General features: G+C 36.7%; 2 protein-coding genes across 12 annotated transcripts in view; one reads left to right on the top strand and one right to left on the bottom strand.

The window, feature by feature from the left end:
• Positions 1–25,993, bottom strand: part of LOC126035315 (translation initiation factor IF-2-like) — a 307,625-nt gene that overhangs the window by 159,218 nt on the left and 122,414 nt on the right. The gene's annotated exons all lie outside the window — the stretch shown is intronic.
• The window catches only part of LOC126035239 (erbin-like), a 171,245-nt gene that overhangs the window by 116,220 nt on the left and 29,032 nt on the right, over positions 1–25,993 (top strand). For 10 of the 11 annotated variants that reach the window (XM_049793514.1, XM_049793513.1, XM_049793508.1 and 7 more), the window contains 14 exons: positions 4,446–4,509; positions 7,064–7,138; positions 8,451–8,595; positions 9,049–9,121; positions 10,800–10,929; positions 11,879–11,994; positions 13,071–13,140; positions 14,162–14,261; positions 16,336–16,457; positions 17,007–17,177; positions 17,944–18,126; positions 20,385–20,502; positions 22,232–22,415; positions 23,301–24,804. In XM_049793514.1, the coding sequence (XP_049649471.1) occupies positions 4,446–4,509; positions 7,064–7,138; positions 8,451–8,595; positions 9,049–9,121; positions 10,800–10,929; positions 11,879–11,994; positions 13,071–13,140; positions 14,162–14,261; positions 16,336–16,457; positions 17,007–17,177; positions 17,944–18,126; positions 20,385–20,502; positions 22,232–22,415; positions 23,301–24,804 (3,055 nt within the window). The remainder of the gene's footprint in view (positions 1–4,445; positions 4,510–7,063; positions 7,139–8,450; positions 8,596–9,048; positions 9,122–10,799; positions 10,930–11,878; positions 11,995–13,070; positions 13,141–14,161; positions 14,262–16,335; positions 16,458–17,006; positions 17,178–17,943; positions 18,127–20,384; positions 20,503–22,231; positions 22,416–23,300; positions 24,805–25,993) is intronic. The other variant, XM_049793512.1, reaches the window with a different exon arrangement.

The raw sequence follows: 25,993 nt of genomic DNA, 5'->3' as shown, positions 1-25,993 counted from the left end.
AGTTGTCCAGGTGATACCATACTTTTTCCACTTGTTCTACTAGTTTTTCGGGATTCTGCACTTGTTCAAGGGTGAAGTGCCAAAATATTGGAGGTGCCCACCGCCCTAGGCATTTGCCCATCCCATCCCACACACCCTGCCACTCATAATTATCCAGCCTCAGGGCAGATTTCTGGGTGATCTTCTTAAATAGTTGTTTAACCCTAAACAAGACCTGAACCACATTCAGGAACACGCTAGGTCCTAGCAATAGAACCATGGTGGTCTCAACATCCCAAGGTGTGATGGGTTGACCCTGGCTGAACACCAGGTGCCCACCAAAGCCATTCTATCACTCCCCCATCCTCAGCTGGATAGGGGAGAGAAAATATAACAAAAGGCTCGCGGGTCGAGATAAGGACAGGAGAGATCATTCACTATTACCGTCACGGGCAAAACAGACTCAATTTGCAAAATTAACTCAATTTATTACAAATCAACCAGAGCAAGGTAATGAGAAGTAAAATGAAATCTCAGAACACCTTCCCACCACCCCTCCGTTCTTCACGGGCACAACTACACTCCCGGATTTCACCACCAAGCCCCCCCAGCGGCACAGGGGGACAGGGATGGGGTTTATGGTCATCACACGTTATTTTCTGCCGCTTCACCTCCTCAGGACGAGGGCTGATCACACTCTTCCCCTGCTCCAGCGTGGGGTCCCACCCACGGGAGACAGTCCTCCACGAACTCCTCCAACGTGGGCCATTCCCACGGGCTGCAGTTCTTCACGAACTGCTCCAGCATGGGTCCATTCCACGGTGTGCAGTCCTTCAGGAGCACACTGCTCCAGCGCGGGTCCCCCACGGGGTCACAAGTCCTGCCAGAAAACCTGCTCCGTGGGCTCCTCTCTCCACAGATCCGCAGGTCCTGCCAGGAGCCTGCTCCAGCGCGGGGTTCCCACGGGGTCACAGCCTCCTTCGGGAACCCACCTGCTCCGGCGTGGGGTCCTCCACGGGCTACAGGTGGATATCTGCTCCACCGTGGACCTCCCTGGACTGCAGGGGGACAGCCTGCCTCACCAGGGTCTTCACCACGGGCTGCAGGGGAATCTTCGCTCCGGCGCCTGGAGCATCTCCTCCCCCTCCTTCTTCACTGACCTTGGTGTCCGCAGGCTTGTTTCTCTTACATGTTCTCACTCCTCACTCCGGCGGCAGTTTCTCCCCGTCCCAACTTTTTTTCCTTCTTAAAAATGTTATCACAGAGGCGTTACCACTATCACTGATTGGCTCGGCCTTGGCCAGCGGCGGGTCCGTCTTAGAGCCAGCTAGTATGGGCTCGCTCTCTCTCGAACACAGGGGAAGCTTCCAGCAGCTTCTTACAGAAGCCACCCCTGTAACCCCCCCCCCCCCCCCCCCCGCTACCAAAACCTTGCCAAACAAAACCAATGCACAAGGGTATTCAAATTTTTCAAAATTCTCAAACGCCATTGTAACTAGACTGGAGGAGAAGGGAAAGGGGAAGAAAGGAGTCTCGTCCATAGATTGGCTCTCTGAGGAGGAAAGGTAAAGGGTGTAATTATTAATATTTTCCCACAGATGGCTCCCAAAGTATAGAGGTGATGAGAATGCTGAGTGCAAACACTGGATTAGTCCCACAACTGATAAATTTGTCATACCATAAGCTAGTATTACACAATACATCAAAGCGAAAACCTAAATCCACCTCCCACAGGTGATAAGCAGCAGCACAGGGACTACATACAGCAAGTGAGGTGATACATAGCAGAACTCTAAAAACGAGTGCCACAACTCCAAGAACACATAAATCGACATTGTGATCAGCTACTATTAAACCAATATAATGAATGCTTGTAACAAACTTGTTTAAACAATTTCTGGTCACGTCTGTTATCTCAACCCTTCGTGCCCCATGTTGGGTGCCAAAAAGGACTGTCATGGTTTAACCCCAGCCAGCAACTAAGCACCACGCAGCCACTCACTCACTTCCCCCCCACCCAGTGGGACGGGGGAGGGAATCGGGGGAAAAAAAGTAAAAGTCGTGGGTTGAGATAAGAACAGTTTAATACAACAGAAAGGAAGAAACTAATAATGATAATAACACTAATAAAATGACAACAATAATAATAAAAGAATTGGAATATACAAAACAAGTGATGCACGGTGCAGTTGCTCACCACTTGCTGACCAATGCCCAGTTAGTCCCCGAGCAGCAATCCCCCCAGGCCAACTCCCCCCAGTTTACATAATAGACATGACATCACATGGTATAGAATACCCCATTGGTCATTTTGGGTCAGCTGCCCTGGCTGTGTCCTGTGCCAACTTCTTGTGCCCCCCCAGCCTTCTTGCTGGCTGGGCATCAGAAACTGAAAAATCCTTGACTTTAGACTAAACATTACTTAGCAACAACTGAAAACATCAAGTGTGTCATCAACATTCTTCTCATACTGAATCCAAAACACAACACTATACCAGCTACTAGAAAGAAAATTAACTCTATTCCAGCCGAAACCAGGACAGTCTGTATTTAAACTAATTTGTAAAATTCAATCCCACATAGCTGTGATCTCCCTTAATCTGCTTTTTGAGGCAGAAATTTAGATTGTTAGTGGAGTTTTGGAATGCTCTCTCAAGTAGCCCACAGTCTAGCTAGCATATCTTGAAAACAGAAGAAATGGAAAACCTTTTTAAATTGAAGCCATCAGTAAAAATAGATTATGGTGTTGCCCACAGGGTTTTGAAAGCTGCAGAATGATATGCTAGATCCTTTAAGTGAATCTTCAATTGTGCTTCAGGGAGACGCATTGGGGAAAATTCATTGACAGCATATGGCATTAAAATTGGTATTGGTACAGTCTCATAAAGCTTTGAGAAATTCAGCTTATGCAGTATTTCGGAGGGACTTTAAGTTAGAATTTAGAAAATGAATTTTAGCAGTCAGCTTATTTTTCATCCTGTGTATGAGCATCAAGAAATGATGGAAAATGTTTCTCGGATTCTTCTGGAGGTAGCCTTCTCATGTTTTGTTGTGGGTTTTTTTATTATTATTTCTTTTTCTTCTTTGAGACAGTGGGAATGTGAGTTAAAGGCTTTCCCCTGAGCCTGCGTATACTTGTGTGTGCAGTGCAATGAAAATGGCTTCTGCTTTAATCTTGATCACGTATTTACTTATTTATGCTAAATTCCTAGTTTGTCCCTAGCATGATTACTATAATGTAATGAATATCAAGTCTATAGATAAATGTTGAGTGTAATCCTTTTTGGAGATTATTTCATGAATAATATTAATCACTTAAACTTACTTTCAATAAATAAGGCATTTTTCAGTAGAATGTAATTTTTGAACTGTGTATGCAGAATAGCAGTAATACTTAGTGTAAGGTCTTTGAAGAACAACTGGAACCTTGAATATCTGCATAGAGCATCTTGTGCTCATGCAGATGTTTTTTAAAGATATTAGTGTTCATACTTATATTCTGATTATATAAAAGACTCTCCCAGTTAGCTCTTTTTTAGTTTTTCCAGAATTTTATAGTATGTACTCACTTATGGTTTATATTTGAATGTTTTTGATATTTTAATTGTTCTACTGAAAACTATTATTAAATAAATACTGAAAATAATGTCATAGGAGGGATTCACAGCCCCTTTGAAAATATTTTTAGGTAGTACTGCTGTTGACTGATCATGTAGACAACCATGTGCAGTGGTAGATATTCTCTCTTGGGTCCCCAAAGTAAAATTAAATGGAGGAAGAATTCTGCCAAAACACAGCTTGAAAGAATGGATTTTCACTTTTTTTCAGTCATTCATTTAATCTTTGCCCTAAATTGGCTTGAAGAGTATTGATGTGTCATGAAATCCAATTTAGTAATCCGATTTGTTGTAGGACTTGAGGAATAATAATTAGGATTCCAGACCATATCATATGGAAGCAACTTTGTAAGCAGCCTGGAGAGGGAGAAAGGTGTTCGTGGTTACTGCAATTCAACAGTGGTCTTTTCTGTTTTATCTAATCATTAGGCAGTGGTCTTTCTTTGGGAGGAAAACATGTAGTTAACCAGCCTTTGGCTACTGAGAAAGCTCATTATGACTAGAGGTGAAAAGCATTCAAAGGACTGTAGGTGAAAGTCATTCAACAGAAGAGTAACTTCAGACTTACTCTTTATCATAAGGATGATTAGTGGTCTTTAGTTTTTTGTAAACTAATCTGTAGATGAGTTGCAGTGTACTCTGTGTGACAGTCACAGTCAGCATGATCATTAATGTGTGCCTAGTTGAATAGTGTGTGAAAATTTGGCCTTATTTAGATATCAGTCCAGTAACAGAACAGCATCACTACTTAATACTGATTAAAATAATATCTTTTTATTAATACAGGAAGATTGGATGTAACTGGTATTTTCTTAAATCTAATTCCTTATTAATCTCCTTCCTGTGCAGAACCATGTCCAGACTGACTCAGCTGGAGAGACTGGACTTAGGAAGTAATGAATTCACAGAAGTGGTAAGTTTTGCCTAAGTAACAGGGTGTTGTATCTTTTATAAATCTCTGTATCTTTTAATCTATTTTTAATCAATATGAAAATGTAAAAATCAGCTTTAAGAGTTTTGCTACTGAGCAAATATTATGTATACTTTATGCTACTTTATAGTACTTGTTATAAAAATTATGTGCATATTCTTATGAATATGAGTATGTGTTCTTCATCAATTTGAAAATAAAACTGTGGTATAGCTACATTACTGGTAAAAAGTTAATGGTAATATGTGTTTGAATTACAAATATAATCATTTGACTTATAATATTCTAAACACTTATTGGTCATCATGTATTTAATGTTGCAAGTTCTGTATAAGCTGTGCATAACCTACTTTTATCAGTGTGTACAAACTATTTAGATCCAAAGGAAACTATATTAATTATAAGTTTGAATATTATTCAAAATAGTATTTACAGTTGAGGTGCTCAGATTTTTCCTTCAACATGGATCAGCTTGTTTCCTGTTCATTAGGTCAGACAAATACATCTTCCATTTACAATCACATAACATCCCTCTGCTTCTACAAGTAGTTTCCTGTATAAGGGGATTGAAATAGAAGTATAGTGGAACATACTGGCCTGCTGTATAACAAAGTCAAGCCTCTTGTGTGCCACCAGTAGGGTACTTCATTAGCCACAGATCATGCAGAGCTGAACACTTGCCTAGCTGTATGGCTTGGCAGATAGGGAAGTGTATTTAAGGAATTGTTCTTTAGTATTACACTTCTAGCTGTTACTGTTACTGCTGTTACTGTTACTGCCATATTCTCATTACACTGTAGATATTAATGTGGGAGCCTTAAACTAACATGCTCAGGCCCACATTAAGCCATAACAGCCAGGAACTAAGTATAGGCTGTAAAATTACCTTTTTGGGTATATTTTTGGCAGATTGTTTCATCTCTACCAGCCTTTTATCTAGAAGAGTCAACTACTGGTAACTTATTTCATTATGATCTTTTGGTAAAAGCACAGAAAGGTTTGAACTTGTTTTGGGGTAAAGATATGTCTAAAAGGAAGTCTTCAGTTAAGATTTTCTCTTGGAATTAATTATTGGGAGCCAGGGCTGCAATTTATGCAGGAATACTGTATATTTACAATATAACAAAATTGAGTTCTGCATTTAACTGAACTTGGCTGTAGTTGTTAAGGTGTGGTAGCACCTGTTTTGTATTACTTTCTCAGGAGGGAAGTTTAAATAGGAAAGCATATGCAACATGGATGTTTACCAAGACGTGGTCTTTCCCTGATACATAAGATATTTCTAACATTAAGTTGTAGTGGAACATATCCTGCACTTCACTTTATGGATGGAGTGGTTTGCTTGTATCAGGCAGATGCACCCTTTGTTTGCTGCTAGAAAATTAAAACTTGTTTCTCATTTCCCAAAAAACACAAAAACTCTGTGATTTTTGAAAAACAGCTCTTCTGAGTTGATAGAATTTAAGGGTTTTTAGACCTCTGTGAGAGGGGGAATTATACACATAAGATTTATTTATTGTGTGCTCCAGTTTGTCGTGGATGGAGTCATGCACTTCACTTGCAAGAGAGAAGTAGCGATATATTTTATTGATATAAGACAGTGAGTTAACAAAGTTCAGTGGTAAATGTGACAGTGGTTTAACAAGATTTGATGGCAAGGTACACTTGATATTTACTGCATAAAGGACAGGGTCAGACAAAACTGTCAGGGAGACCCTCCCATTGAGTCATGAGGTTCAGAAAGGAGCCCCTTGCATTCTAAACTCCTTCTCAGAGGGGAGTTTAGGTGCGGCTGGATCCAGACTTAGTCCCAGACTTGGTCAATGGTTTATGTCTAAAGGATTATAGATGCGCAATCAATCCTTTACATCACTTCGCTAAGATTTCAAAGTTTCAGCATGCTTATTCCCAATTCACTTACCGAGTATCTGACATGATAAGGATTCTCTCAACCTCGAGGAGTAACCTTGAGAGACATCCCTACTCAAGGGGAGATCCTGGCGTGCAGCCCACTGCTGTGCAGGAGAGCTCAATGGACCCTGGGCTGTCCACTATTTATGGAGTAAGATGATTGACTTACAGTCATATTTGCATACCAGCTGTATTTTGGTTGGCACATACTCAACTAGCCCTTGGCTATTGTGTTGTTATCTGTCTCCCCCGAATCCACTTTGAGCTGGATGCAGCCATCACGATCAGACGCATCCATTATGACTGCCACTGGTGGTTATCACTTGAGTAGGGTTATGGGAAATAAAGGTCCGGTTGAGGGGAGGGGAGCACACTGTCACACAGTTAAAAAATAATACTTTCTGTATAAAAAAATTAACACTTTCTGTAAGGATTATGTAGTGCTGTAATCAAGTTATTAAAAGATTATTGTATATTTAGTATGTATTTACATTTTAAAAAGTGAATTTTCTGGGTTTTATTTGATGACCCGATGAAACTGTGTATATAACAGCTATAAGACATTACTTAAAGTTGCCTTTCACTATTTTTGTATGAAGTTTTTAAAAAACTGTTTCCTTTACAGCCTGAAGTACTTGAACAACTGAGTGGGTTAAAGGAATTTTGGATGGATGGTAATAGACTAACACTTATTCCAGGGGTAATTCCTTTTACTGTGTTAAACATTTAGTATTTTAATTTATGGTGGTATTTGCTTTGTCAGCTATCATATATGTTAAAGTTGCTGTATAATTTTAATGTTACTTAAAGCCAAAAGGCTAAATGCCATTTAAATGCTTGACTAGTCTACTTAGAAATTGTAACTGATCATGAGAGTTGGGTACACAGCTTTTCTTTCATTTAAAGTTATAATCCTCTCATCTAAAAATTATGTTCCAGTTTAGGAAAGGAGTAAAAATCCTACATCACATCCTAGATGAAATTTAGGGTTGACTGGTCCTTCCAAAAAGGAATTATTTTGTGTTAGACAGCAAGCAGGAATTTACAGGATAAATATGTTGTGTGAATTTTTACTGGTCACGGCTGTAAAACAAGCAATGACTGTAAAAAAATTTTTGCCATGTATACACAGAGTTCCTGAGAAAATGTTCTGTTGACTAAAACCAGGTTTTCCTGACATCTCTTAGAATTACATGAGGTCCAGGATGACCTATTATTGCAGCACTTGTGAATCTGTGTTTATGATCAAGTAAACTAGTATTTGAAATTTGGGAAGCAGATGGTCTGTTTTCAGACTTAAAATCACTAGCAGTCTTCTGATGTGAGGGTTTCTTGCCTGATCAGTAGTCTTCTCTACTGTCTTTCCTCACTTCAGCTAATTCTTCTTTGAAGAAGAGTGGATGTATTAAACCTTTCTACTCTACAGTAAAACTGTATTTGTTAAAGTGATTGCATCTTCCCTGTGAAGATTTTAGTAATGTGTGCAAATCTTTAAGCTTATTCTTGGTTCATATGGAAATGTAATACAAGCTTATATTTTGGCTTGGGTTTTTTTTCAGTTTAGTACAATTAGGGATTCATTGTTGGTTTTGAGGTTAAGTAGGATGCAGTTTTACACAAAAGGCAAAAATAAGCATTAAAAGGCTTTACTGGAGCCTTAATTATGTCCTTATGTTAGTTACACTGTGTACATCTCTCTGAAGTCTGTTCTAAAGCTTCAGTCACTTGATTCACAATAACTGATCAAACAGTTGAATTTACAGCAGACTGACTTTAGAGACACCTGCAGAATAACCGTGATGTGTGTGTAAAAACATCAACTGTGTGTATCTGCACAAAATATTTCATTATAAAGTTTGGATATTTTGCATAAAATTGTATTTCAGCACTATAAATAGGCTTTCTCTTTTCCTGTGGCATTACACTTGAGAGACAGTTTGTTGTCAAATCTGCTGGCTTTTTTTGTTTTGAATTTGCACTTCCTAGAATGCATTATTTTCTCTTGGGTTTAGTTCATAGGAACTTTGAAACAACTGACCTACTTGGATGTTTCTAAAAACAATATTGAAGTAGTTGAAGAAGGTATTTCAGGTTGTGAAAGCCTACAAGACCTACTGTTATCCAGTAATTCACTTCAGCAACTGCCAGAGTCTATTGGTTTGTATTTTCAATTAATTCATGTTCTCAAAAGCTTATTGTTTAGACACAGAACACTTGAAAATAGACAAATGGCATTTTAGATCTAAGTTTCAATTGATGTAAAGTTCCTGGTTTGGATAAAGCTGCAATGTGTAGCTGAATAATAACATTTATATTTGTTTTGGAGCATTCTTGTCTTTATACAGTAGTTTGTAAATGGATGAGAAACTGTTGACTGTTGACAGAGTAAAAAGATCCCCCCCCCCATGGCTGGCCCATGGTAAGCTGGCAAACAAGTTCTGTAAGCTTGTCTGCTTATTTCCTTAGTAGATATATAGCACCATAGGCATACCAGGGAATGCAGAAGATGTAGTTGCTTGCCCATAGGATTTTTTCCTCTTAATTTAAAATTAAAACTGAATTTAATGAACTCAGATGTCCTTTTTGATTTACTTGTTCATTTTACTACAGGTTCCCTGAAGAAGGTAACAACACTTAAAATTGATGAAAACCAATTAATTTTTTTGCCAGACTCCATAGGAGGGTAGGTATTTCACCTGAATAAAGGTTGCATTGTCTTTCTGCACGCTTTTCTGTAACAGTGTGTCGTGGTTTAACCCCAGCCAGCAACTAAGCACCACGCAGCCGCTCACTCACTCCCCCCACACCCCAGTGGGATGGGGGAGAAAATTGGGAAAAGAAGCAAAACCCATGGGTTAAGATAAGAATGGTTTAACAGAACAGAAAAGAAGAAACTAATAATGATAATGATAACACTAATAAAATTACAACAGTAGTAATGAAAGGACTGGAATGTACAAATGATGCGCAGGGCAATTGCTCACCACCTGCTGACCGACACCCAGCCAGTCCCCGAGCGGCAATTCCCTGCCCCCACTCCCCAGTTCCTATACTAAATGGGATGTCACATGGTATGGAATACCCCGCTGGCCAGTTTGGGTCAGGTGCCTTGGTTGTGTCCTGTGCCAACTTCTTGTGCCCCTCCAGCTTTCTCACTGGCTGGGCATGAGAAGCTGAAAAATCCTTGACTTTAGTCTAAATGCTACTTAGCAACAACTGAAAACATCAGTGTTATCAACATTCTTTGCATGCTGAACTCAAAACATAGCACTGTACCAGCTACTAGGAAGACAGTTAACTCTATCCCAGCTGAAATCAGGACACAGTGGCTCCTCTTTTGAATGTTTTTACACTTACTTGATTTAATTTTTTCTATATATTAATGTCTTAAAATTGAAAGCAAGTGCTTTCATATCTTACTTTAGTTCACAGCGTATATGTTCTTTATGTATTATTTACTATCAAAAGACCTATGTTCCTCACTCATTAATGCAGCTACCAATTTATAAAAGAAAACTTGAATGTGAAAAAAACAAGATGTTTAAAAAGGCAGTCAGTTGTCTGAAAGTGGGTTTTTTTGGCAGTAACGTAGCTGTGGTAAATATTGCAAATGATTGAACCAGTATCAAAAAGCTTGTAAAAAGTGAATCTGAACACACACATTTATCTTTTTTATATTATAAGGAGAATTTTTTCATCTGTTAAACAGCAGGATTTTTTAATGTATAATTTGGTGTTCAGCAATTTAATTTAAAACTCATAAATGACAGCAAAAATAATTGGTTCAGAATGAACTGCTATACAAATTAAGGGTATTTGTTCCAATTTCTGTTCTCCTGTAATTAATGTAGGTTATGTTTTGTTGTCAGAATTTACAAAATACTTCTTCACTGCCAAAGTCTTAGGTTCATTGTCTCTCTTTAAATTCTTTTCTTGTTCAGAAACTGCACTCATCTCCTGTTTGGCTATGATCTGTCCCACTCTGAATGTTTTCAGTGCCTTGCACTAGCACATTTTCATGTAGTACACAAAGATTTGATGTTGTTGACCCCCCTGTTTTTATGGAAAGCTCTCTTATGAGGACAGTGTAAAGGAGATTTTAAAAAACAAAAAGCAACCCACCAACCAACAAACAAAAAAAAAGCAAAACCCAAACACAATTTAGGCAATTAGTAAAGGAATTCTCTTGGATTTGAATTCCCTTGGGTTTCAGGGTTTTACTTTGAATTTAATTTGAGATTTGTAATTGATAGTGGTATTAACTTCATTTAAACTTAAAGTATTCAATTAATATTGGATGAATTAACCTGTATAGAGGAGTAATTATTTTTTTTTCTTTTTTTTTTTTTTTTTTCCTTCAGGTTACTATCAGTAGAAGAACTGGACTGTAGTTTCAATGAGATTGAAACACTGCCTTCGTCTGTTGGGCAACTCTCTAACATAAGGACATTTGCTGCAGATCATAACTTTTTAACACAGCTGCCATCAGAGGTATGTATTTAGTTATAAAAATAAATTTTTTATGTATCTTAAACTATTGTCCTGTTTTCAGCTGGGATAGAGTTAATTTTCTTTCTAGTAGCTGCTATAGTGTTATGTCTTGGATTCAGTATGAGAAGAATGTTGATAACACACTTGATGTTTTCAGTTGTTGCTAAGTAATGTTTAGTCTAAAGTCAAGGATTTTTCAGCTTCTCATGCCCAGCCAGTGAGAAAGCTGGAGGGGCACAAGAAGTTGGGAGGGGACACAGCCAGGGCAGCTGACCCAAAATGGCCAACGGGGTATTCCATACCATGTGATGTCATGTCTAGTATGTAAACTGGGGGGAGTTGGCCTGGGGGGATCGCTGCTTGGGAACTAACTGGGCATCAGTCGGCAAGTGGTGAGCAACTGCACCGTGCATCTCTTGTTTTGTATATTCCAATCCTTTTATTATTATTATTGTCATTTTATTAGTGTTATTATTATCATTATTAGTTTCTTCCTTTCTGTTCTATTAAACTGTTCTTATCTCAACCCACGAGTTTTACTTTTTTTTCCCGATTTTCTCCCCCATACCACTGGGTGGGGGGAAGTGAGTGAGTGGCTGCATGGTGCTTAGTTGCTGGCTGGGGTTAAACCACGATAACTATATAGTCTATACAACTTTTGGATAAGTTAATAATTCTTGAGTAGATTTTCTGTGTGTATGTTTTTAAAGGCAGGTGTATACAAATATACAAACTTTCAAATAATGAAATTCTGAATTTTTTTTAAGCAAGAAGTAGAAATTTGTTGCTAGTGTATTGAAACTAAAAGAAGGTTTAATATGTAAGAATAAATCTAATTGTATTTTACAACCAAAAATAGCTGTAATACTAATTGTTTTAAAACAGTAAAAATTTGTGTATTTAGAGTTGTGAAGATGAATTAATTCTTTGGGTTGTTTTTTTTTTTCAGATTGGAAACTGGAAGCATTTAACAGTATTGTTTCTGCATTCTAATAAGCTTGAATTTCTCCCTGAAGAAATGGGTGATATGCAGAAATTAAAAGTGATCAATCTGAGTGACAATAGGTTTGTGAATACATTAATTCAAATAGAAGTTGTATAAAATGCAATAGCATTGTATATAGTTTATTGTAACTGATGTCTATCCCCCACATGTAAGTAGAGGTATTGTTATGAATATATTATGCTATCTTTCCTTATGTCATCCACAGCTTAGAAGCTGAGACGCATGTATTTAATGTATTATTGTTGTATTCTGGATCTTGTAATTCCATTGTATTAAGCTGTTTTTAGTTTAATGACTTAAGCACATGCATTGATGATTGTTAGCATGTATTTTTCTAGGGAATTAGTTTGGTTATTTTCATAAAACTTTGATTCTTACTTAAAAATTAATAGCTTCCTGTATTGCATGTGGAGGACACAAAACAGTATCAGAGTATATTGTAAAACACTTGAGTGTGCTGGAGAAGGGGTCGTTAAAAACTGACAAAACATTTCTTTTTGGGGAATTGCCAATTTGTAGAATTTTAATGTATTGAGAGAGATAAGTCTGAGCTCTCCATCCTGTTCTGCCAATCCAGCTTCTCTGAACTCCATCTATAGCCTGATTTATCCATTAATGCCACAGCTTTCATTTACCAGGGCAGCCCCATTCCCATACATGTTTCTTGGGGAAAAACAGCACTTTGTATCAGGTGTAGCACTTTTTTCTTAATTGGAGAGCATGTGTATTGAAAGATAAAATTGCTGAGGATTCAGATTAAAGTATGAAAATATCCTTGATTTTAAGTTGGATAGTTGATTTACACACAATGCCAGTGATTGTCTTCAAAATTGTATTCACGTCATTGAACTGAGTTAAATACAAGTTACATTGTCTCATTTTTTTTAATCTGCTTGCTAAACTGGGCAGAAATATGGGGGGGGTTGTGTTGGGTTTTTTTGTGGTTTTTTTTTTTTAATTCTGGGTATAGCTTTGAATCTAAAATAAAAACTTGCCTTTCAACTGTCAATAGTTTATTCATTTAACTATATCTGTAAATGTCTTTTTTTAAGCATTTTACAGGCTAAATGCAGCATTGTTTCTTAACAGTCTTGATAAGTGTACTTACATAAACTCTTCTTGTTGTGATTTACAGACTGAAGAATTTGCCATTTACCTTTACAAAACTGCAGCAGCTTACAGCTATGTGGCTATCAGAGAATCAGGTTAAGTTTTAAAAATTAATGATGTTGACTTTATTCCTAATGGAATTGACAAGTACAGAGCCATCTGTTAAATAATGAGACATGGTACCATGTATATAAATCAATACTTCCTTGACATTATTACTGTGTCGGTTCTCCTAAGACAAACAACGCTGAGCCTACCTGACTTTGGAGACTTTCATATTTCTGGCAAAGTTCTGTGCCATTAGGAAATGCAATTTAACAGATGTTGGTTTTTTGGTTTTTGTTTTTTCTTAATTTTGGCTTGTTTACACAGGAAAGGTAGTGCTTGATAAGCTAGTACTTGAATATGTAGTACACTGTTTCTTCCACAGATATACCATTGAGGAAACTTAGCATGCCTTTTTTTCTGCTGGGTTTTTTGTCCCATCTTTGAACTCTGTGACTATCCAAGTTTCAAGCTATTGAGAAGCAACTCATGCACTTGTGGCTTGTATTTTTCCTGTGTATTGAAGCCCTCTGTACTATGCTGATTTCCTGAACGGCATTAAGGTGTACAGGGCTGCCAGAAATCCACTAGCCTCAGGTGTAGTATAATGAAAGCACTTTTACCAATACAGTAATTTCAAGAATCCCCTGCCCTTTTTTGTAAGGGGTAGGGGATATTCAATCTGGTATCAATATAAAAAATTGAGTACAAAATTTTTCTCTATATATGATTGTCCACAGCTTTAAATGGCTAAATATATCTGTGTATTCCGGATCAGCCTCCTTTGGGACAGTAATAAGTCCTAGCAAGAAACTGGGTTACTCTTAGAATATCCAGTGTTTGCTCTTGTCTTAAAGCTGTTACTGAGTTTCAGTTCTCAAAGCCAGTCATCAAAGACAGACATGTTAATAACTTAATTTTGTGAAAATTATTCAGAGGATAAATGGTTTAATACAAGGCAGAGTAATCTGCAAAGTAATGGGACAGGCATGCTCTGTGATATGTAGATCATATTTACTTTTTACACACATATATTCTCATAACATATCTTTCTTTCATTTGCTTCTTTAGTCTAAACCACTTATCTCTCTTCAAAAAGAAGCTGACCCTGACACACAGAAAACAGTGCTTACTAATTACATGTTCCCCCAGCAACCAAGGACTGAGGATGGTAAGAATTTCTGAAATACCCTGTCAGAATGCTCACTTTTGAAAATAATAATGGGAAGACAGTCCAGCTAACATGATTTTCACTAGATAATACTTAGATACAAGTTTGAAGTAAACTTGTAAGTGATGAAGAGTTACACCTGAAGAATGAGAACAGTAACTTAAAAATGTGATCCACATATTAGTAAATTCTATGTGAAACTGTTCCAGTTGGAAGTGTGCATGTATGGGGAGTGAGGTGAGGAATGGACTGGTGGGATCATGTTCTTTGATGGTTGCCACTTCCCAGTGTGGCACCCTGTCTCATTCCAGCAGAGCTTAATGGTTTGGGTTGAAATTCTCCTTGCCAGGTGTCTGCTTCAGACTAACTGTTTTAACAAAATGTTAGGCAAAGTGTTTCATCTGTTACTGAGTACGTATTTTTTGAAAAGTACATAGCATTCTGTATTTTATTTTAAAAGAAGAAAAAAAAAATTAGTCCAGAAAAAACACGTTTTGCTCACATTTAGTTCAAACTGTTTTATAAAAGGTTAGGCCCAGAACATTTAAGACCTCGCCAGAAAGTTATTTCTGCACGCTTATGAAATATTTAGGAAAATGAGTAACATTCCATGAGTAACCCCATCAGGAGTTAGGGAAAGAGATTAAAGTCTCTATATTTCTCCACTTCCCTTCCCCCACAGGCAAAAGGAAAAAGCTTGTGCTTCTTTAACAGAAATGGGAAGGCAGGTTTCAATGGGAATAATTGAAAATTGACAAGTGGCAACTTTTTCTGTTACATGGCACAAATGTCTAGTACACTGAGTAATCAAAAATATCTGCAAAAACAGTAAATTGTACATCACTTTTAGCACCTTGTAATGCAGATAACGCATGTGCAATACCTCTGATAGAATGTGAAAATTATAAAATCATTTGGAGATTGTCAGTGAAGCCGAAGATAGTTCCTGAAAGCATTCTCTCCATTTGAACTTTATTTTACCCTAGTGGTGAGGCTTCTTTCTGTAGATTAAGAAAGGGATGCTTGTTTGGCTTAAGTTGACAGAATACCTCCCTCTGAGGCAGTCATTCCAAACAGAAGGTTTAAAGTTTAATAGATAACCTTTTTAAAATTCCTAAAATTCTTTAGAAAGTTCTTTTTTTGTGCCAAGAACTGTTTCAGCGATAGTGAAGTCTATTAGAATATTTTTCAGATGTGTTAAAACTGTAAGTTTACCCAATAAACGCAGTGTAATAAATATTCCAATGCACTTGGTGAGCCCTATAATTAAGCATTTTTCTATTTCAGATATAGTTAATATGAACAGTCTTGGCATTGGTAGTGAAGTATATAGGTTTGCTGGGGTAGTGGTAACAGATTTATTAGACTATTTGGCATGCTAAAGTAGAACCTGGCTAATGTAACACAGGGCATGGAGACATGCTAGAATAAGAGACAGTGGGTAACCAAAAGATTTTTTTTTTCTCTTGTAAAATTAAGCAAGTAATACTTTGTAAAGTTCCTATCATTTATGTAACTTCTGCAAAATCATGTGTTTACCTTAAGTTTTAGGTGCTTTTGGTTTTTTCAGGATTAGTAATAATGCAGGTTTTTCTCAGTAAGTCATTTTTATTCTTCTTTTTTTTTTTAGTTTTCATTAAGTGAAATCAGCTCTTATACGTGCTTAATGAGACCACCTCACTGAAATCAGGCTATATAAATCTATATAAGTATCATTTACTTTTTTATATATAAAACACATATTTTCATATGTATACATATATATATGAATAAAAATACTTTGCAGCGGAGTTCTGCTGAAAATTTGCAACTGCGAGTGTTCAGACTAGTGTACAGCTATGTGTATGAAATTTTTTTTACTTTACGGATAGGGATTTTACTGTTATGAAAATACAGACAAGTTCGTAAAGCAGTAGCAGCACAGCTAGTCATCAATTTATGGTGCTGCTAGTCTCTTATCTTTTAAGAATACATACAAAAACACACCAGTCCCATCCAAGAAAGAAAAAGAGGATTTTTATTTTGCGTAATGTATCCTATTCTTACAAGAGTCTTTTTTATTATTATTATTTAGTTATGTTCATATCTGATAATGAAAGTTTCAATCCATCTTTGTGGGAGGAACAGAGAAAACAGCGTGCTCAGGTGGCATTTGAGTGTGATGAAGACAAAGATGAGAGAGAGGCACCACCTCGGGTTAGTATTGAATTTATTTTTTAATACTTGGGGCTTCACTCCCTCTTCTCCCCCTACCCCCGGATCCCATCCTTTTCCTTACTCTGGCTGTGGATTTTGCTCTGCTGAAGAAATCAAGTCTTCAGTTGTTAGTTTAAGACTATCTAACAGGATGAAACACTTCCTGCCCTGCCCCAATCATTTAAAGTGGAGCACAAGGGGAAAAGTCTCAGCTGATGTAAGGCATAACTAGGAGACTACTGGACCAATGGTGCTGTGGGGAAGAATAGTGGGGAAACAATGACTAATCCTGATTTTTCTTTAAGTAAATTACAGTTGTAATAATTCTTCCTGCTTGCAATCAATGGACAAATTAAAAAAAAAGTGATTTGTAATCTCGCTGGGTTTTATAAACTTAAGTCTGAGTTAATCCAGGTAGACTCGAACAGCAAAATGGAGATCCTGGATTGCTCTGCTGAGCGTTGTCCTAATTCATTGTCTGTTTTAAAACTGATGTTTTAATTATAGCATTTAATTAAATTCAGAACATTATTGCTTTTTGTTACACAGGAAGGCAACCTGAAGAGATATCCAACTCCGTATCCTGATGAACTGAAGAATATGGTTAAAACAGTCCAGACAATTGTACATAGGCTAAAGGATGAAGAATCTACTGAAGATATTGCCAAGGACTCAAAACAAGAAGGCCAGACAGTTTCTGTAAAAGATGTGGGGGTAAAGGTTAGATATAATATTCTCTTCTGACTTTGCAAGAACTTCCAAAGATCTAGAGTGTCACTGATTCCTTTTCATTCTCTTTTTTTCTCAACACTAATGCTTTAGCAGGAAAAAATGTCAAAGAACAAACAGGACTTACTACTTTACCATCTAAAGAAGTCTGTAATAAATGTCTGTTTTGTAGTAGCAATTTTCCTCTGACACTAAGAACAAGGAAAGTGACTTGATTCTCAGGCAAATACAAAGTATAGATGTGTTAAGAAGCTGGCTTCTTCGTTTTCTGGAGGATGGCATTTTTGTCATTCTCTGATTCTCCTTTATCCGCCAGACTTCACAATGAAAACCAGGATAATTAAGAATCTTGCCGCTGCCCTTGTGACTGAAGGTTTTGCACGATAAGTTGGGAAGGCAATTGTAGCAAGTTGGCACAGGAGTCGCTAACAGGTTGATGTAGCATGATAGGACTACTGTTTGGTGCTGACATGTCTCATTGTAGATATTCTTGGCCATTTTTTATTTAACTGGAAATTTAATGGTACAAATTGACCCCAATAAGGAGGAAAGTCAAACTGATTGGCAAAGGGTAGGGACTGTACCTCAGTAATCTGCAGAGATTTCTCTCTACCTGGTGCATTTCATACTTTATCATTTCAAAGCTCAGATTTTCCATTCCATAGTTTCCCAAAAAATATAATGTTAACTCTTAACTATCATATGTTACTGAAAACCTTTCAGGATGTTTTTTCTGCTAATTTTCTTAATCCTGTAGACTTCAGAGATTGCTTCAATAAAGAACAAAGCAGATGAGAGAAAGCAATATTCAGCAGGAAGCTCTGTGCAGAAGCCTACTGAACCAGAAGCTGAGCACAGAACCGCAAATTCACAGATGACTGCACTTGTTAAAACCTTGCAGAACACAAAACCAATTGTCAACCATGAAGACACGCTCAAGGTATGGCATTGCAATGAACATCATAGCAGTCAAAGAATTGTGCTGGTGTTGTACTGAATTTGTTACGCTGAGAGATGAAAATTTATGTTGATAATAGAAAATTGCCATGCATAAGTGCTGTAAGTACAGATGGTTTGTAATGCAATATTTTCCTCACTTCAGACTATATTAAGTAAAAGGTAAAATAGCTAATAAAAAGTTCATAATGAAAGATGTATACATTTAAAGAAAAATAAAGCAAACTCAATTAAAAGTTGACCTAAGTATCAAACTGTGAAAAGTCTCGTACTTAGGATTTTCCAGTTTTTGCTTGATTGTCAGTTGTTCAGTAAATAATTGATTATAATTGTCACTGAAATGTCAGTATATCTGATTAGTGGGAGCAATCAGAAATTTGTATATCTAAGTGACTGTGCCCATTCATTTGGACTGAAAAGTAAAAGATGGGTTTAAAAAAATGTATTCCTCTGTATGTATTAGTGAACTGTCATGAATATGACTGAAATTGTATCTACTCCTTATAAAGAGTCAGAGATTTTTAACTTCTGAATTCTTTGTACATCTCTGTGACAAACACCATGTATTCGTTTTTTATTTAGAATGTATTTCAGACTTATGAAAAATTTTGGAACTTGTCACTTCATCAGTTGCCAATCACAATCTGTAAAATGCTTTTTTCATAATTTCATGAGCAGATTATTTTTGCCTGTGTTGTGTAAGCAGTGGAACGTGTATATTGTGCTTTTGATGAAGAGGCTTTGTGATAAGCAGTTGTGGCTGTTGCTGGCTCTTTCCCCACTAGCATGTTCCTGCTTCTACATCCTTTCTGAAAATATTGGTTTTGACATTTTTCTTTAGTTTAAACACATAATTTCAGAAAATCATATTAGTTGTCTAATGATAGTGACAGCAATTCTTTGAAGCTGGCTGTATGCCAGTAAGTAAATGAGGCAGCAGTGCATAGTCGATCAGGGATACTGAATTCCTTACTTCCATGTAGTAACCTGCTGGTAACTCTGTTGCAGTTGAATCTAGATATTTAAACTTTGCATGCATATAAGTTTGTGGGTTTTTTATTAATTTCAACATCGATTACACTTGTATGTTACATCCAAGGGGAAAGGCAATGTTGTAGAGGCAGTGAAGAGGTGGTTTGTTCCAACTGCAGAGAAACAGATGGATTTTTTTAATGAAGACTATCATACATTGTTTGCTACATCTCAGTCAGGGTTGTCCTTCCTTCAGTCCAAAGAACTGGCCAGGTAGTTAGTATCATGGGAAAGGTGGTACTCCAGTAGGTTCTACACATTAAATGTTCTGAAACTTGTAAGAAAAAGTGAACATTGACAGACTATTTTTGCAATCTGTGACATAGATTTTTCTAGCATTTGAAAGAGGAAGCATGCTTACTAGTAATAAGTTTCTACTTTAGGGAAAGAAGGCTTTTTCCCTTCAAAATATTACTTAAAACAATTGGGTTTTGAAGATGATAGGGATATAGACCTGGCAGTAGGATACTGAATCAGTCGCATGGCTGCTCTTGCAGCAGCTTTGTCAGTTTATCTCTTTCATAAGCGCACTGAGCTCCATCTTATAGTTAGGAACTAGTGATTTCTAGCTGAAATGTATTCAGCATCACTTTATTCCTCTGCCATCATTGTTCTTGAAGATAAATAACTTCTGTTCCTTTTGGAATTTACCCCCAATGTAAACTTAAAGGTATCAACCCAAGCTACGCTTGCTCTTTTTTTTGCTAGACTAGGCAAGCCAAGGTCATTCAGTCTTTTCTCACAGCATAGCTCTCCATTCCTAAGATTGTCTTGGTAATGCTACTCTGTAGCTGTTTCAGTTTGAGCTCTTTTCTGCAAAACCAATACCCAGCTAGTCAGTCTGGAGCGTTCACTGGTTCAGTGATAACTTTCTGACTTGAACTCAACTGGAGGTTCTCTCCAGTGGTGGAAAAGAGTCTGCATCTGCTTGCTCTGAGTAGGTTCTTGCAGTTGAAGTTAGTACCGGTTTGACTGTTCATCAGTGACAATGCAAGTCTGCCTATGCTGCTTCTTAAAGATAATTCAGTGGCAAATATTACTAAATTCAGTTGACTTGCACTACAAATGCATTACACAGTTGCTATGTTATGTTGCTTGTTTATCTTTTTCCCCTTTATTGTTCAGTGGGTGACAGTTTAGATAGCATTTACTTAACCTTTTAAGCACTTTTTAAAAATGCACAGCATAATAAAGCTGATTTTCCTTTAGCAGGAATCAGAAGAACTCTCCTCTGATGAAGAGATGAAAATGGCAGAAATGCGACCACCGCTGATAGAAACGTCCATAAATCAACCAAAAGTGGTAGCTCTTAGCAATAAAAAAAGAGGTTAGATACCATAAAAAAAAATAGAAGTGGTGTGCAATACTGATAATTTCATGACTCAAAATAGCTAATTTTTTTCCAATCGAATTATGTAAAAGTAGATTTTTGTGTTTTAAGATAGATGATTAATTCTCTAGTTAAGTAATGAAAGCAGAAAAAAATTTCTGCATTATCTTACACTTGAGTGTGTGGTAGAGAAAGTTGTGTTCACATCCTAATTTTCTTGATTCTTGTCATTAGTTTAAAAGCAGAGGGGAAAGGAGATGCTTGTGTTTTGGAGGACCATTAGCTTGAACACACTTTTGATATGTTTAAGAAAAGGATTGCAGAAAGTGGTATTTACCTTGGAAATATTCCATATTCCCCCCACCCCCCCAATTTTGTGGACTATTGCTGCTTTTGGCAGCAATATCACTTGTTTAAATTTCTCAGAGAAGCTGTGCTCTCTTCCTAAGGTTTAAGAATAAACTATTTTTGTGGCAACTCCTTCTCCAGAGTCACTTTACTCTTATTTTTTCTTCTTTCCTCTCACAAGAAACTTCAGAACATTGTTTTTGTTAACTAAGTTTAATATTCTCTGAAAGATAATTTCAGTCTGGGTAACCATTTCCTTAATAGTAAGGAATGACCTAGGATTCAGAGAAAACAAAATTTAACAGTTGAAGAGCAAATTGTATTTTGCTTCATATGCTATCCTAGTCCAGTACATTCCAGGACAAAAGGCTTTTCTGGCCATTACATGTAAAAGGGTAAGATTTAGTGAGGATGAAGGGAAACCACATGAAGGTAGCAAGAAGAGTCTGCTGAGGATCACTTACAGGTGAAAAGACTGATGTTTATCAATGCCGTATTTGGGTTTTTATGCCTGGCTAAAGTACTAAATCAAAACTTCTTTCTTGTCTCTGGAGATAGAAATTAGTTTCACAAAATTTATGCTTTTGGCACTTGTATCTGTGTCTTGAAGTAAAAATTTAAATGTATGTGTTTGTACACTTATGTTTGCCCATGTCAAAGTCATGGCTGGCTTGAAGTCCCACAGATAAATGATTTTTATATGAATGTAGGATGTAAGTATGCATGCATTATGCAAGAATCAATGTGCACAGGTGTAAATGACTCTGAAAATGTTGTCCTAAGTGATCTGCAAAGCATGGGAATCCGTTGGTTCCAACCCTGCAAAAGAACGTTTTTCCTGTTTTTTACATTTATAAAACCATATAGAGCTCATCCAGTGGTCTAGATCTTAACAGACTGTTTGGTCTAATAAATAGCTATTTAACAATGACAGAATGTTCAAAACCAGGAACTTTGTACACTTTCAAAATCCTGCATGTGAAGCAGTGTACTTCTTATTCATAAGGGCCAATAGACTCATGTAATTCAAAACTTTGGAATAATTGCAAAAAAAGAAATATGATTTTATATTTTTGGGAAATATTACATAATGTATCGCACTAGCTTATGCCAAGGAAACTTGGAATAAAGCAACAAGTTAAATTTCATTAACAAGTGAGGGCTGTTTACATTGAGACAAATATTTAAAAAATAGGAACTATTGCCAACAGTCTTTTGTAAGGTTATACAAAGTTTGCAAAGGTGTTAGCTTATATGTTAGTTTCCAGTAATAAGTATTACTGAAGACCAAGATATAATTTCTAAACACTGTAACATACACACATTACAGACATCTGTTTAATAGCTATTTAACTAAATTGGCAAATTTTTATTTCAGATGATTCAAAAGATGCTGATTCCTTATCAGATGAAGCTACCCACAATAGCAATCAAAATAACAGCAACTGTTCCTCTCCTTCTCGAATGTCAGATTCTGTTTCCTTAAATACTGATAGTAGCCAAGATATTTCTCTCTGTTCTCCAGACAAAGAAATACGTGCTGCTGTTTTACCCAAGATCAGGTTTGTAAAATGCTGTATACCACTGAGCAAATATAATAGAAAAATGTTAATCTTTCATATTACATGTCCATTCCTTTAATTCATTAATGATTCCTTTATCATTCATGAAATACTTTAAATTTTAATGTTTTAAAATAATGTTAAATAATGGAATAGTTCTCTTTAAAAAAAACCAAACAAAAAACACCCCAAAATCAACAAAAAAACAGGAGGACAATAAAATTCAGAGGCCAATTTTAGTATATAAGATGTGGTTCCCATCTGTTCTATTAATACGGAATAATAATTTCATCCTTAATAATTTGTTATCCCTGCAAAATACTTTCAATACACCATTTTAAAAGCTCTGTGTTTTTATTTGCATAATCTTGAAGATAAATTTGATTACTAAATTATAAAAAGCATTTAGAAACTTATAAAGAATGGACTTACAGGTTGTTTCTCTTTTTGTGGTTCTGGTTAAAAGGTGCCTTTTATTTTTTATTTTTTTTTAATTTGCCAATAGAAACAAGACACTTGTCCAAAATTGTCATGGAACTTGCAAGTATTTGATAAAAAAAATTGAGTTATTGTCACTTTGTAATTTTTGATGCTTTTAAACTGTCTTTAATAATTCCTGTTGAATTTAATTAAACTTCTGAAATCAGAATATGATCATGTAATTGATGACACAAACAAAAGTTGCCAAAATGGGCCCTCTGTATAATATATTTTTGTAATGGTAAGATAGAAAATCATAAATTTGGTTGTATATTGGTCTTTGTCCTGTATTGTGTGTACAGTATGGCTCTGTTGCATGTTAATAATTAATTTTTCTAAAACAGTTCTTAAAGGAATATGTTGGTTGCTTTTGGAATTTCTTTTGAGCGACATCTTCTTTTCCAGGCGAGAAGATGAAAATTTGAATAATCTTTTGGAAAATGGAGGTGAATTGAGCATTACAGTAGAAGAAAAAATAAATGTGCAAGAGAAGGTTACAAATTTGTCTGAATACAAATTAAGTCTGATAAGAAAAGGTGTTGATCTAAGCACTCCTATGGAAGAGTCTCACAAATCAGACCAAATAAACATGAATATCAATAAACTGGTTAGTGAAGAGGCAGTGCCAGTTCCTGTAGAAAGGTCACAAACACAGAAAATAGTTTCAGTAAAGGGCTTTTTGAATAACAATATGAAAGAAGAAAGCAAGTACTTGGAAAATGGAAATAAATATCCTATAAATAAAGTAAATGGACATCCCAAGGAAGCAGTACAGTCTCCCAATAAAGACAAACTAATAAGAAGCACTACAGTTGATGGTGATTCTTCTGCTAAGCTGTCTGTTTCAAGGAGCACTGAAGATTTGTCCCCACAGAGAAGTGGTCCTGTGATGAAATCTCACAGCATCACCAGTATGGACACTGGTCTGAAAATCTACAATATTGTCAATGAGAATGGATCTCAACAGTCAAACTCAGTGGTAAAATCAGCATCTGGTAGTGCAGATGGAAAAAACATAGTCCGAAGTAAATCCACTATTCTTCTGCACGATCAGCCTTTGCAGGTTTTTCCTGGGCCGTCGTTGTCATCTGGTGTAGTATCTTCTACAAAAACTGTGTTCAAGTTTGACTCAAATCACAATCCTGAAGGTGCTAATGTAGTGAGAGGATCAGTGACAAGTGGTGCACAGATGTTCTGCACTCCCCAGTATAATATTCAGTACAGCAGCAGTGCAACAACAAAAGACATCTTGCGGCCACAGAAACAAAACACTCAAGTAGAACAAGGCAGCTTGCCTCCTTCACGTCTGCTTAAGTCTGATAGCACAGAAATCCCCAGCTATGTAAAGAATTCTGCCAATATGAATTTATCCAATCATAACAATGTCCAAGCCAGCACTGTGTATGACACTCAACAACAGATGGCTAGGAGACACATAGATGTGTGGGCTATTCCACCAAGTGATAGACTGCTCCCAGGAGCAACCAGACACACTCTTCAAAGGCAGAACCATGTATCCTCTACAGCTTCTATAAATGTTGGGGATACTGGACCTTCAAGGTGGGCCCGGGTTCCTGAAGGGGACTATTTAACATACAGAGACTTGCATTCAGTGGGCAGAGCTCCACCAGTAATGTTTGGGCAACAGAGACCTCTTTCTGCCAGGACATATAGCATTGATGGTCCACATGTACCCCGACCACAGAGTGCTCAGCCATCGGTGAATGAAATACCAGAAAGAACTATGTCAGTTAGTGACTTTAATTACTCATGGACTAGCCCTTCAAAGATATCAAACCCAAGGGTTAACTCTGACCACTCTTTATTAGACCCTCCAGGAAAAAGTGAAGTCCCTCATGACTGGAGGGAACAGGTGCTACGACATATTGAGGCTAAAAAGCTAGAAAAGGTAAAAATAATAATTTTTAAACTTCTCTACCTTTCTGTTATCTGAATATGGAATAAGTTAAATAATCTGTGTTTTGAACTGCTTTTAATTACCAGTATAAATGTACTTCTGATACTGCCTTAAAAAGGATAAACATATTTGTGCTGAATATGTGAGAAACAGTCAAATAGTAGACTGTAAATGAACTTTTACCCCAAAGAAAAAAAAAAATCAAGCTTGTTGTTTTTACATCATACTTGCCAGCTTAGTCCAATTGCTTTAGAATACATTAAATAATGTCATATTGACCTGCTGGACTGCGAGGCCAGCTCTTTTAGGCCAGGCAATTTTTATTGTTGTTGTAGCATTGCATTCATATTATACTAAAATATTCCCTTACACTTCTTGATCTTTCTGTTTTGCCTTTTTTCCCTCTTTCTTCACTTTAAGAACAGGGAAAAGAAAATCAGTAAAATCTATTTGGAAGTATAGGTCTACAGCTTCAGTTGCTGAAGAATTCAAAAGCCATAATTAACATATATTTGCCTCCAAGCCAGTTGTCTTTTGAAGTTGGATATTTGACAGATTGTTGAATGAATATTTATTGCTGTGAGATGAGAACACTTTAAAATCTTGTTCATTTCAGGAAATCACAGGAGGTTTTGATATAACTAGAGATGATTAAAAGGATTCTTTATGTACTGTAAATGCTATCAAGAATTTGAGCTGATATGTAGAGCTGAACAATTACATATCTTCAAAGAATTTGAGACTGGAAGAGTGTAATCTATGCTGTCCAGCTAAACCAATTTAAAATATCATCACTAAATGTTGGGCAGAATGTCATTACCTGATCCTGTTTCCTTGGAGGGGAAGTAAAGCAGCCAAAATACATTTTGATTATGACAGCTAGATGGATTTTCTTTTTCTTTTGAAAGAACATAGTTTGGTTTGTGATTATTATGCTAAATACTGTGATATAGAATCATGAATCGTAGACTGGTTTGGGTTGGAAGGGACCTTAAAGATCATCTAGTTCCAACCCCCCTGCCATGGGCAGGAACACCTTCCACTAGACCAGGTTGCTCAAAGCCCCATCTAACCTGGCCTTGAACACTTCCAGGGAGGGGGCATCCACAACCTCTCTGGGCAACCTCTTCCAGTGCCTCACCACCCTCACAGTAAAGAACTTCTTCCTTACATCTAATCT

Source organism: Accipiter gentilis, chromosome W, assembly GCF_929443795.1.
Source record: "Accipiter gentilis chromosome W, bAccGen1.1, whole genome shotgun sequence".
In the NCBI taxonomy this organism is placed as follows: domain Eukaryota; kingdom Metazoa; phylum Chordata; class Aves; order Accipitriformes; family Accipitridae; genus Astur; species Astur gentilis.
This window is presented reverse-complemented; position numbering and strand designations above follow the sequence as displayed.